Source organism: Zalophus californianus, chromosome 5 (genome assembly GCF_009762305.2).
Source record: "Zalophus californianus isolate mZalCal1 chromosome 5, mZalCal1.pri.v2, whole genome shotgun sequence".
Classification (NCBI taxonomy): Eukaryota; Metazoa; Chordata; class Mammalia; order Carnivora; family Otariidae; genus Zalophus; species Zalophus californianus.
The window spans coordinates 109342856-109356764 of NC_045599.1; the positions used below are offsets into that span (position 1 = coordinate 109342856).

The 13909-nt window shown below is 41.9% G+C and overlaps 1 protein-coding gene across 4 annotated transcripts in view; it reads right to left on the reverse strand.

Annotated features, from left to right (window-relative positions):
- The window catches only part of GRIA1 (glutamate ionotropic receptor AMPA type subunit 1), a 301403-nt gene that overhangs the window by 132627 nt on the left and 154867 nt on the right, over positions 1-13909 (reverse strand). For all 4 annotated transcript variants that reach the window (XM_035727550.1, XM_035727549.1, XM_035727551.1 and 1 more), the window contains exons 4-5: positions 12083-12267; positions 7135-7188 (exon numbers count right to left, since the gene is read on the reverse strand). In XM_035727550.1, coding sequence (XP_035583443.1) covers positions 7135-7188; positions 12083-12267 — 239 coding nt within the window. The remainder of the gene's footprint in view (positions 1-7134; positions 7189-12082; positions 12268-13909) is intronic.

Genomic DNA, 13909 nt, shown 5'->3' on the forward strand with positions numbered 1-13909 from the left:
TCATTCTTTAGAACTTTAGTTACATCTTCCAATCAGCTAGAAGATAAGGCGTTGTTGCTTCCAGGACAAAAGTCACGCTATATGAATCTCTTCGTATGAGAAGCTTCTTATGGGAGCCCAGTGCAGTGGTAGGCTGGAGAACATGCTTGGTCCATCCTTGATGATCGACTGGTTGTCGGTTAGAAGTATGTACTGTGAGAAGGTACTGGGGGGCGCCCAGGCTGGAGGAGCCAACACTGAGGAGAACAAGAGTAGGCGTTCCAAGCACGTGAAGGTAGCTTGGTAGAAAGGCAGCAGACATGTTCTGCAAGGCTTCTGAGAGAGCAGGTCATGCCACAAGTGTGGAGAGGGTGGCACAGGCCAGGCTGGGCCCCCTTTGAGCAAGACTAGAAACCTCAGAGCCCTTTGAGGAGAGAAAGGGTTGCCTGAGGGCGTGAGTTCCCATCACTGGGTATCATTCAAGCAGGAACCGGATGGATGGGCCTCTGTTGGGCTTCTGCTGGGGATGGTGTAGAGGAGATTCTGGCCCTTTATGGGAAGTGGATTAAAAGCCCTTTTAGGCCCATCTTTCTCTACTCATGTGCATTTTCATAACTATGTTCATATTCCCACTACCTCTGCTGGTCTCAGCATTTTGTAGTCAAGGATTTTGCCTATAAGTGCATGTGATTTGTGGGTACACACATTATTTATTTCCTGAGCAGTTATTTCCCTCATTCATTCATTTAGTGATTTTTTTAAAGAATACCTGTTACATGGAGCTCCCTCTACCAGGCCCTAGGAATTCATCAGTGAACAAGGCAGATGTGTTTCTTTCTCTAGGAGCTTAAAGACAGACAGGGAAGAAGACATTATATAACTGTGAGTCAGTTGTGGATGAGATTTAGTTTGGGAGAGGGTTGAGGGGCCTCAAAGATAGTATCATGTCCCCAGATATTAAATGTCCTTTTTTCCCCCACTAATGATAATGATGATGATGATAGTACAATGATTATTATGGTGGCAATTACTAACACTTATTGAGTGCCTATTTGGGCCAAATATTTACTATGCACACTTTATAACATATTGACTTGCTTAATTGTCATAATACCAGTGAGGAGGTAGATAATATCACATTATTCCCTCTTTTATAGATGAGGCAATGAAAGTTCAGAATAAGTAGATAACTTGACTAATGTCACCCAGCTAATAGATATAAAGCTGGAATTTAAACTCAGGCCTGTTTGACCTTAAACCACCCTTCCCAACCACTGTACCACCTGCCTAACCAGAGGCTATGGAAACCAGGTGTGATTGGGTGTGGCACGGAGGCAGCAGGAAGAGAGGAGCAGAAGACAATGGGCAAGGGTGGCCGTATAGAAGGTGGAGAAAGATTTCTCAGCAGAGGAGAGAAGGAGACTAAAGAAAAGTTTCTTCTCAGGACTGATAGAGCAGAGGGCAGTAGCACAGAGCTGGGGGCTTGAATTTACTGCCCGCTGGACCAAACCTTCCAACTCTACAGGACTTAATATGCAACCACATGGTGGGACTGGCTGACTGTTCGGATCCCCAGATATGAGACCTGGGGTGACCTGACCTCACTGTCTCTCCCTCAGCTTCCTTATACACTAGAAATTAGAATTATAACGAAGTGCCATCAGTGCCTAATTAAGAAGGTATCCAATAGGAGATTGAGAGCCTAAGTTTGAGTTCCAGGCCTACTGTAGGCAAGGTTTAAACTCAAGCCCTCGCGCCAAGGACCACTCCCCCCGCCCCCCCAAGCCCTTGTTCCTTCCTCCAACTTCCCCACACTCTAGCAGTCACAAGGCACAGTCCTAGGCACGTGCACTTTGGAGTTTTATGGTCCTGGAGGGGAAGCCCGGCTCCATCACTTTATAAAATTGGCGACATTGGAAAATTCACTAATCCTTCTGAACCTGTTTCTTCATCTGAAAAGTGGGGATAATGTTATCAAGGACTATGGTAGGGTTTAATAGATATGCATTTAAGTATTTTCCCTAATGCCTGGAATATAGCAATGATTCAGTGAATTGTAGTAGTTACTGTCATTGTAATTATTGTCACTGCTATTCATGAGGGGTTTAAGGAATTCTTGGGCAGTGGCTCCCAAGAGGCTTGACATCAGGTTAGGCTGGTTGCTCTACTCTTATGCTCATATTACTAGGTTTTTGTCAGATTCCCGAGAGCCCAACTACATTGACTAGGTGCCTGCCTTCCTCCTCTGCAGCTCAATCAAATAATGGCTCTGAGCCTCAGTTCCCACATCTGTAAAATGGAGGTGATGAATTCTACCTTGCTTACTTCACTGGAGTATTATGACATTCAAAAGCCAGTGGTGTGATGCATAAGAAAATGTCACATAAACTACAACAGTTGTGAAAATGGAAGGATTGCTGTTAATTTTACTGTTATTAATCCCTGAGGAGGCACCAAATGGTCCATACTGAAAGAGAATCAACACCTTCAAGTGTTTCTCAAACTGGGGTCTGCTGGACCCTTTGTAAATTCTCAGAGGTCTGCTAGTTCTCTATAAGCATTTTAAAATGTGCTTTTTTGTTTCAATGAAACTCTAATCATCAATATTAATAATCTGGTCATTTGTCCCATAATGTGAGTACTCATTTTTACAATTTCAGTGACACTGAAGCATTTAACTATTAGCTCAGTGTTTCCCAAACTAACTCTGTACGTGCATTTAGAGGGGTGTCCCCAGGCCCTCTGTTTTAACCCTAGTTTGGTCTAAGACTTGCTGCTGATGTGTCACAAAGATAGGAGCTATAAGTCTGGAGGGTCCTGACTGGTAGATGTCTGCTTTGACCACAACGTCAGAGCAGGGAATGAACACAGGTTCAGTACTGGGGTTTGGAGGAGGCTGGATACCCAGACTGGATAGCCTGGCCCTCTGGTGGGTTCCAGGGCCTAGGTGCTTCTTTTAAAAAATAATGGTATAGCGGCGCCTGGGGGGCTCAGTCAGTTGAGCATCTGACTGTTGATTTTGGCTCAGGTCATGGTCTTGGGGTTGTGAGACTGAGCCCTGCACTGGGCTCTGTACTGGGCATGGAGCCTGCTTGGGATTCTCTCTCTCCCTCTGACTGCCCCTCCTCCAACCACTCATGCTCTCTCTCTCTTTAAAAATAATAAAAGAAAGAACAGTAGAGTTCTCCAGTTTCTGCAAGGTTCAAGTACACTTTATGGACATGCCAGTGTTATAGAAATATAAATACATCTATCCTATTGTATATAAAATATGAATATATAAATAAGCATATATATGTGTGTGTGTGTATATATACATATATACACACACAATATGTGATGTACAGATGGGTAGGTCTAGTATATGTAGGAAGAATCCCCCACCTATGCAGATCAGTGTTTAACTTTCCAAAACATGGTGACATTCAGCAACATCTTTGATCTTCCCGGTAATACTATAAGCATACAGATCAGGCACTGTCATTCCCACTTGATGGATAAGGAAACTGAGGGCTGGAGAGTTGCCCAAGATCACAGAGCTGGCTAAGGGTAGTGTCTGGACAAAAAGAGGGGGTGGGGGGCAGGGAGGGTTCAGGGTTGTTTTTACTCCCTGTCCATAAAGCTCTCCTCTCTGACCCACAGTCTCCTCCCTCCTCTCTTCCAGCAGCCCCCCAAAGCTGCCTATTTGAATCCTTCCAAAGTGATCTTTTAGAAAAATGCTGTTGGCTACTTCCAAGCTCATGCATTCCATTTCTCTTGTGGAGAAAGAACTGTGAAATAAAAGTGTAGCTCCCTCCTTTTGTTAAACCTTTCAAAAGCTTCCTTGGTTTCTAACTCTATAATTACACCCTAATCACAAACACTCTGAAGGAGGGGGGTCAGTTCCATGCGGCAGCAGGCTAATTATGTGGCGGAATTTCTAAAAATTATCATCTTATAAATTGCGTTATTTCTCTGAAGGGGGAAGAAAAACACACACCACATACTCGCCTATGTTTCGAACTGAATTAATCAGTAATTTGAAGCCTAATTATCAACTAATCCATTGGAACATGCAAGTCTTTTGTATTTGGATGGTATATGCAATTTGCATCCTATTAGCTGGCAGTTGTAAGGATTTGAGAGCTCATTAGGTCAGAAGAAGAAGAATGCAGATCAGAAGGATACAGAAGCCCAAGGGGCTGACTCGGTGATGCTGTGACCTTGGGGTCACTTGGCAACAGATGGAGGCTGGCAATTTAATTATCTAGGGTCTTTCGGTGGCTCCGAGGCCATTGATACGTAATTTCTATCTTACCCTGGAGAGGTGATTATGCAGGCCCCCACTGTTGTTCTGTGTATTCTCGAGCAGCAGGGTGCTCACACAGTCTGTACGGTGAGGCCTGCTAGAACAGTGCATGTGGCATTGGATGCTGCCTACCAACCTTGGTGCTAGGCCTAGCTCTATCCCTGCCTTGCTGTGTGCCCCTGGCCACACCACCTTGCTGGTTTTGTTTCTCTGCAAGCAAAGGAGACTTAGATGGCATTAATTTCCAAAGTCCCTTCCAGCACTAAGGAGCTGGGATCTGAGGGATGTCAAGCCTGCTTCATTACAATGTCAAAAAGTCTATCTTTGCAAATTTTTTTTTTTTAGGGTGAGGCTCTTGTTCCCTAAAAGTCTCTGGAGAACGACCTGCCATTTAAAAGGCAAATACCTTTGAGAAATATAACATATTTAGCTATTAACATCTGGGTCTAAATTAACCTATTTCAGTGAGTCCTTCTCATTTCTAGTCCTGAGCCTGAAATATTGGGACAGCCAAGGCAAGGAAGTTTTGAAGGGAAAGAAGGTTTAGGCAGGGACCTGTTTAGGAATGGAGATTGGGTCAGAAAGAGTAATAGAATTTAAGGATTAGGCAGCATGTTTTGGTCCCATGTTTTGATCTTGCAATTTTGACCTTTACATATAGCCAGACCCTGCGCCTTTGTTCTAATGACCTTTGTTCCAAAAATAAGTAGAAAATAGCAATCTTTGGTTCCATTCATCATTAATGCTACTCGTAAATAATCAACACCAAATAACATGCCTAAAACTAACATGATATACTTTGTTATAAATAAAAATTTAAAAATCACATCTTGATGGAAACAGAAAATTGCAAAGACAAGCCAGGATAACGAGGAAACTTTGTAGAAAAGGCTACCATTAGGGAAAACCGATAATTGCCCAAATTGTCACATTGGCAAAATGTGTTATTGATTGAAATATTTTAGTCGATATAAAAATTTATTATTGATTGGTTGGGAGACATATCCACTTTGGAAAGTAATTTTAGAGTTCCTCAAGTTGTTAAACACAGAGTTACCATAGAACCCATCAATTCCACTCCTCGGTATATACACAAGAGAAAAGGTTGTACCTAAATTTCATAGCAACTTTATTTGTAATAGTTAAAAAGTGAAAACCACCCAAATGTTTATCAACCAATGAATGGATCAGCAAAATGCAGTATAGCCATATAATAGAATATTATTTGGCAATGAAAAGGAGCAAAGTACCATACATGCTACAATACGGATGAACTTTGAAAACATGATGCTAAGTGAAAGAAGCCAGTCACAAAGGAGCACATATTTTATGATTCCACTTAATGTCCGAATATGCAAATACTTAAAAAGTAGATTGCTAGTTGCCTAGGGCTGGGGGCAGGAGTTTGGAGAGCAATGGGGAGTGAGTGCTGATGGGTATGGGTTTTCTTTTTTGGGATGACGAAAAAATTTTAAAGTTAGATTGTGGTGATGGTTTCATAATTCTGTGAATATACTAAAAAGCAATGAATCGTATACTTTATATGGATGAACAGTATGGTATATGAATATATCAACATGAAGCTCTTTTAAAAATGTAAACAATGGGACTAAAGGCAAAATAAAATTACATTTGGCTTTGGATGAAATTCTGGAAGCATCAAACTCCATGATAAAAAAAGGTAGGTGGTCCAAACATGACCCAGGAAAAATAGAATTGCCAGAAATAATGTCCACAAAAGAAAACTCATAATGGCATGTTATTAGGTAAAATCTAAGGTGAATAAAAATTATTTGATGACTCAAATCTTCACAACACTGAAAATAATTGTGCCCAATAAAAAGAAATGCAATACATTAAAATGAAAACAAAATTTTTTAAGAAGACAGGCTTAATCTATACCACACAGAAAAGTGAATAAAAACTAAATTGACATAATATTATTCATATTGGAAAACTGCTTCTGGTTAAAGATCTGTCAATCCTAGGATCATTGTGATTCCAATGTTTGTACTTATAAACAGTAAAACTATCACTGGTATCAAAATAGAGGGTCGAAAGTAGTGGGGTGGAAATACCTTGCGTCCATTCAAAGATGGGCCGGTTTTGTCCTTATTGTCAAGGGGCAGAGCTGATTCAATCTACAATTGTGATGACCCTCTCTTCTTTTTTTAATTTAATTTTAATTTTTTATTGTTATGTTAATCACCATACATTACATCATTAGTTTTTGATGTAGTGTTCCATGATTCATTGTTTGTGCATAACACCCAGTGCTCCACGCAGAACGTGCCCTCCTTAATACCCATCACCAGGCTAGCCCATCCCCCCACCCCCTCCCCTCTAGAACCCTCAGTTTGTTTTTCAGAGTCCATCGTCTCTCATGGTTCGTCTCCCCCTCTGACTTCCCCCCCTTCATTCTTCCCCTCCTGCTATCTTCTTCTTCTTCTTCTTTTTTTTTAACATATAATGTATTATTTGTTTCAGAGGTACAGGTCTGTGATTCAACAATCTTACACAATTCACAGCGCTCACCATAGCACATACCCTCCCCAACGTCTATCACCCAGCCACCCCACCCCTCCCACTCCCAACCACTCCAGCAACCCTCAGTTTGCTTCCTGAGATTAAGAATTCCTCATATCAGTGAGTGTGATGACCCTCTCTTTTAAGGAAGATGAAAGGTTTACCAACAGGGTGCTGTGGTTTGACAATTGGGGATGTGGAGGGGAAAAGGCAAGCTTAGTATTGCAGCTCTCAATGGCCCCTCCCACCAGGCAGTTCCCATCAGCTGGGGGCTGCAGAAGCAAGGTAGGGCCCATGTGCAAAGACGCATAAGCTGAACACCAGCAGTGCATTGCACTCACCAGATTTGCAAGGATGTAGTGGTAGCCGATGCCGTTCTTCTCCAGCTTTATGATCTACAAAACACAACGGGAAGGGTTTCATCAATCAGATTTGCAATTAAAGCTACAACAGCAATAATAATAGCAACTAACACCGAGTGCTTACAGTGTGGCCCGTCCTATCCTAAGTACTCAAATTACAATATTACAGCCATTCAGCAATGGTGGCATTATGGATACCCTCATTTTACAGATGAGGAATTGAGGCATGGAGAGATTAAATAAGCTCCCTAAGGTTACCCACCTATTAAGTGGCAGATGCAGGACTTGAAATCAGTTTTATCTGATACTAGGGGTAGAGGAGTGTTATCCTAACCTCCCAAATTCAGATGAAATGCTCATTTCACTGCTTCTTCCATAAAGCCTTTCCCTGGGTGGAGATTCTTTCCTGGTGTGAATCTTATGCTGTGTTGAATTCCCTGCCACTGAAATGACAATATCTGCTGCTTGGATGGATGGATGGGTGTGGGTGGATAGTCATATAGGTAGGTTCTTGACCTTCAACTCCTTGCATGAACCATATTCAGATCCGGTTCCTTCTTTCCCTGAATATTGTGCCTTCTTCCCTAAACTAGTTGGATACCCAGGAATTAACTGACCATTCAACCTGGAAGTTGGAAGGGAATGTCAGGATCAGATGGTCCAACCTTCCACTGTACAGATGGGAAGTTCAGGCCTGGAGAGGAGAAATGATTTGCCTAGATCCTGCGGCAGTGCCAAGACAGGAACCCGACTGTTGTTGAGTCTTTGTATGTAATACCAAATTATGGTTAATCATTAAGAGCCAGGATCCCCCCAAACCCCTCCATCCTCAATGTGCAGACTTTTATAATCATTGTGGGCAGGAAAAATATTTGTGGAATGAATTATCCAGAGGTTTGCTCAGGTAGCCAGACATACCACCCAAGGAACAGCTAAGAGCATAGGCCTTTGTTTAGCCCTAGCTCAGCCTGCAAGCTAACTTGATCTATTTCTTTATTTTTTAATCATGAAATTGGGGTTAGTACATTCTGCTCAGTGCCTCTCCTCCACTCTTACAAGAAGGCATAGAACATATGAGAAGCACTTGGGCTTCTTGTCTAACTGAATAAATTTTCAAGGTTATTAAAATTCACATTCAGACATCTACTTAATTGGATATATGTGCATAGCGGCTCACATATTTTTTTTTAATGTAGGGAATAATTAAATGCAAGCACACTCAACGAATGCTCTGAAACAGTGGTTAGATTGTGAAATTCCAGGCCATGGAGCTCAAATACTATTGGGATGATAGTTTTATTAATAATTCTTCATTACTTTTCCATCTTCTTGTCAAACGGTTTGCTGCCCTTTCAATAATAAGATACCTTTACCAAAAACCTATTCAGCTTCTAATAAACATAAAACAGCAAATAAGAGATCTTTCAAAACCTACCACATTTAGGCAATGGATAAGAATAGTCTCTGCAAGATGAAATTACAGATCGAAACATAAGAAACAGATGAAATTGATGACTTTGGGTTAATAAAAATTAGCAATTTCATACGGTTCAACATAATGCCAACCTTCCCACCCATTTTTTTCACCTACCCACACATTGCCCTCTCTTCCCACCTTTCCTATCTTCTTTTCACAAACATTTATTAAGTGCTTATTCTGTACTGAGCACTATGCTGTGGATACAGTGGGAAGTGAGACATGAATGGTCCTTGCTTCCCTGGAGGTCCCACTTTACTGGGACAAGACCCACACTAAACAGATGAAGAGGTGAATGCCCCAGGGTTACAACTGAGAGAGGTGTTATAAAGGTACTGTACGATTTCATGTGGAGCCCATAGCCTTGCTCACCCTATTCCTCAAAGCTCATTTCCACTGGGCTGCCTTAATTCATAATCCTTGTGTCTGGAATGTCCTTTTCCATTCTCTCTGATTATTTACAACCTTTATGGCTGAGCCGGAATCCCAACTACTCTGTAAAACCTTCTCTGGTTAATTAATGCAACCAACAGGTATTTATTGAACAGGGACAATATGCCGAGCACTATACTATGTGCTCGGGACAACCTGTGGCCATATGAGGCAAGGTCCTCGTGCCCCCCCTAAGCTGAACTGATGTTTTGTAGGGAGGCAGATGGTAAATATATAAACAGATAAATGAACAAGATTTCAGCAAGTGAGAAGCACTATGAAGACAGTAAAGCAGGGTGATGTGATGGATGGCCTAATCCTGGTCTCTCTTATCTTTAACTCATTCTGAACTTAATGATTATACTATATAATTTGGTGTCTAATATATTGACAAAGCATTATCTTCTAATAACCCTATTCCTTGCTCACAAACCTTTACTGACTCTCCACTGTCTATGGAATAAACCCTAAACTCCTTAGACTTGTTTCCAAGGATATTCTCAATCATGCGACAGTCACGTCTCCCAGTAGACACATAGCATCCTCCACCTGCCCTGCTAAGCCAACCTATGAACGCCAGCCCTCACATGCCCTCTGGGCCTCCCTACATGCCCTTCTCTCCCACTTAATGGCTCTTATCCAGCCAATCCAGCTCTTATCCAACCTGTAAATATTCAGAGCTATCTCACATTTGGGATCTTTTCAAGAGCTTTCATTGATTCCCTATTCTTTCCAGGCACTCAAAATTATTTATTGAATACCTACAAGGAACCAAACACTGTTTAAGGCACTGTGAATACCACAAAGAAGAAAATAAAGCAAAAATCCTTGCCCTCATAATGCTGGCATTCTAGTTGAGGGGCTGGAGACAGAGACAGGCAATTCCCTACCTGGAACTGAGAATCCCTATCTCCCACCTTAGGTTAGGCAGGACATTTGTATTAGACGGAAAAGATCCCAATTCAAGTGTTCTATTGTTTAGAATGATGTCAAGATGTCAGGCTATAAGCCATTAGATGTAAATTCGAGACTCATCACTGTTACCAACTAGTTGTCTGAACCCAGGGCAAGTCAACCAATGTGACCATCAGTTATCCCATCTGTAAAATGTGAATGCACGTGGTAAATCAAGTGATCTCTAAGATCCATTCATCTCTTTGGTCTTGCTTTTCAAAAGAGAAGAATCCAATAGTTAAAAGAGTTAATATACTACATCTAAGATGCCCATACAAACAAGTCACTTCCTTACAAAACGTAAGTTTGTCTTTTGACAGAGGAAGTGGCTAGAGACCGCAGAGGCTGAAAAGTTACCTTTTTAGGAAGGTTGGGCCCTGCAGTCAGACTAAGATGGGTTTAACTTCTTGCTTTTCTTACATGCTAGCTGTGAAATCCCAGGCAAGTATAGTCCCTTGTTTCTTCATTTATAAATTAGGGGAAATGATAGAAGTGGCTTTATAGAGTAGATGTGAAGATGAGGTGGCGTGATGCATGGGAAGGACTTGGCATGGTGTCTGGTATATGGCAAGAGCACAGAAAATGGTAGCACCGGTTACTGTCTACTACAGAACAACAAAGGACAAGTCATCAGTCTATTAAGAATACCTAATTTATCATTCAGTACTTTTTCCAACTGCTATCTCATCCAATCTTTTTCTCAGCTCTGTAGAACAGGGGCCATCATTGCTATTTTACAGATGAGAACACTTATGACCAAAGAGGGAAGTGACTCAAGAAGGTAGTACTAGGCGGTGCTAGAAATAGTTAAACTAGGCAAAGGCTTACATATATCACTTTCTGTGGGGCAGGCTCTGTTCTAAGTGCTTTACATGAATAGATTGTTTTAACTCTCACAGGAGCCCCCTGAAGAAAGCTCTAATTATTATTATGCCCATTTCACAGATCAGGAATCTGAGACAAGAAAGATTAAAAACCTGGCCGTAGGTTACGGAGGTAGTAAAGACTAGAGCTGGGGTTTAACTCGCAGCCAGTCTGGCTTCAGGGTCTCTGTGCTTAACCATTACCCTATACTGCCTCATTTAACTAGCATTCAAATCCCTTGAGTCCAGCCCAGAGAATGCCCATCTCATGGAAACAATTTTTTCTGGTTTCTCTTTCCAAGAGGGAAGGCCAGAACCATACCTTGTGGAGTAGAACGCATACTTAAAGCCTTAAACAATCCCTGATTTTCAAAATCTCCCCTGTTCTGTTGCTGAGGCCTCTGAGTAGTTGCTGAGCTGGTGGCGAGATTCCAGATGGGGGTCCCAGGGTCTTGAAAGGCCATCAACAAGCTCTGTCCCTAAAGCTACCATCTGTAGTTATATAGCACTGTTAAAGGATGATTGCCAAATCTACTTTCTTGCTAGTTCACCTGGATACACAAGTGTTAAGTTTGTCAAAAAGATAAGAGATCAACACAAAGGCCTGCTACTTGTGAAGTGGGTACGCGCTCTCACTCTGAGAATAGGAAGAACCATGGCTTAGAGACCTCTGGCTAAAAACTGTTGAGGTTACAGTGCCCTTTCACAGAATGTACAATCAGTGGATTTCTCATACACGAGTGTATTTAAGGAAACAGTAGAGAGGTGCTTGCTGCTTCCTTGCACTCTTAAAACAGGGCAGTGGGCCGGATGGATGAGATGCCAATGGCTAGACCACTGAGTAACAGAACTCAGAGCTGAACCCAGGAATCTGGCTCCATAGCCTGTGTTCCCCATGCGATAGTGCTTCACAAACTCTAAAATGCAATGCAATCTGCTTTTTCACCATAAAGGGAAACCCTGGAGGTAAGTTTTTGGTCAACTGATCTGAGAACCATTTGAACCCCTAGGTCCAGTCTCCCATTGTTTGTGCTATTTTAGAAAAATTCAGAATTAAAATGTATAAATTACAGAAGGTGGGGAAGAAGTCACCTTCTCATCTAGTCAAGAGCTCTCTTTGTAACACCAAGGGCAAAAGGCCATCTGGCTTCCTCTTGAACCCCTGCCCTCACCCATTCTGAGCCTTTGCTGCATGCACTACCTGGCCCAAGATGGCATTGAGGCGTTCTGATTCACAGTCCACAACCACTAGCCGCTCCTTTTTCTTTTCCAGGTCCTGAAAGAGCATCCGGTATCCCTCCTCTGTGGTGGTTAAAATGTTGACTGCTGTCACCTGCCAGTTCTTCTCGGCAGCTGTGTCCAGGACTTTCTGCAGGACGGACAGACCTTGAAATTGGGTAAGACGGAGAAGTGGCAATCAGGATACACAGGTACCAACCCGCCTCCACTCGGCACCCACCTCCCTTGTCTCCCCCCACCGGTTCCTCTACCACGTTCAGCTCAGCTTTCTCCCACTGTGCAAGTCAGAGCTCACTGAAGGCAGACAGCAGGTCTCTTTTGGGCTTCTGTTTCTAGAACTTAGCCGGCAGTAGTGTTAGTGATTAAAAATATAACCAAAGGCTCAAATCCTGATGCTACAATATATTGGTTAAGTGACCCTGTAAAGACTACTTAGCTTCTTCAAACTTTAGTTTCTTTAATGGTAAAATGGTGGTGTTAATAATGCCTACCTCATGGTATCATCATGAGGATTAAATAAGAATGTCTGATACATGGCAAGGGTTTTATAAATAGTATTGGGCATTTAGTAGCTGCTTATTAAATGTGCCAACCTGACATCTAAATAGGCACCTAATAACTCTCAAATTCATGGATGTTCAGTACCTGATACTTTGCCTCTTACATAGTAGGTATCCAATCAGTGTGTATTGAATTAAATTATTCTCTTCTAATTTATAGTTAAATGATAGAGGAGCCCATTACTCAGTGGAGCTTTGTTTCATCTTTGAGACATAAATGGTGTCTCAGTTTCCTGCTGCTGCTGTAACAAATCACCACAAACTCATTGGTCTAAAATAACACATTTGTATCATCTTATATTGCCACAGGTCAGTTTGAAATGAATCTCCTTGAGCTAAAATCAATGTGTCAGTGGGGGCTGTGTTGCTCTCTGGAGGTTCTAGAGGAGAAGATTTTCTTGCTTTTCCAACTTCTCGAGGCTGCTTGCATTCCTCAGTTTATGGCCCCTTCCGACTTCAAAACCAACAGTGACTGGTCAAGTCTTTCACGTGTCACCTTTTAAACATTGACTCTTCTGCCTCCAGCTTCCACATTTAAGAACCCCTGTGATTACATTGGGCCCAAGTAAAGAATCCAAGATGATCTGTTTAAGGTCAAGGGATTAGCAATGTACATTCCAACTGTAACCTTAATCCCTCTTGCCATTGAAAATAACACACTTCCAGGTTCCAAAAATTCTCAGAACAGAGACATCTTTGGGGGAGAAGATGGAGGTCATTTTTCTGCCTACTTCAGATGGTTGTTTCACTCTTGCATTATTAATCAATCTTTTGTACATATATCATTTGTTTCCTTGTAACCCTGCTAATCCCTCCCACAGTGACCAGTATGATGCCTGGCCTCAAGAATCATCTCTAGATTGATGCTGTTATGCCTTTTTTTCTTTTTTAAAAAAATTTATTTAAATTCAATTAGCCAACATATAGTACATCATCAGTTTTTGATGTAGTGTTTCATGATTAATTAGTCACGCATAACACCCAGTGCTCATCATATCACATGCCCTTCTTAATGCCTGTCACCTGGTTACCCCATCCCCCCACCTACCTCCCTTTCCGCAACCCTCAGTTTGTTTCCCGGAGTCAAGAGTCTCTCATGGTTTGTCTCTCTGATTTCTTCCCATTCAGTTTTCTTTCCCTTCCCCTATGATCCTCTGTGCTATTACTTATATTCCACATATAAGTGAAACCATATAATAATTGTCTTTCTCTGATTGACTTATTTCACT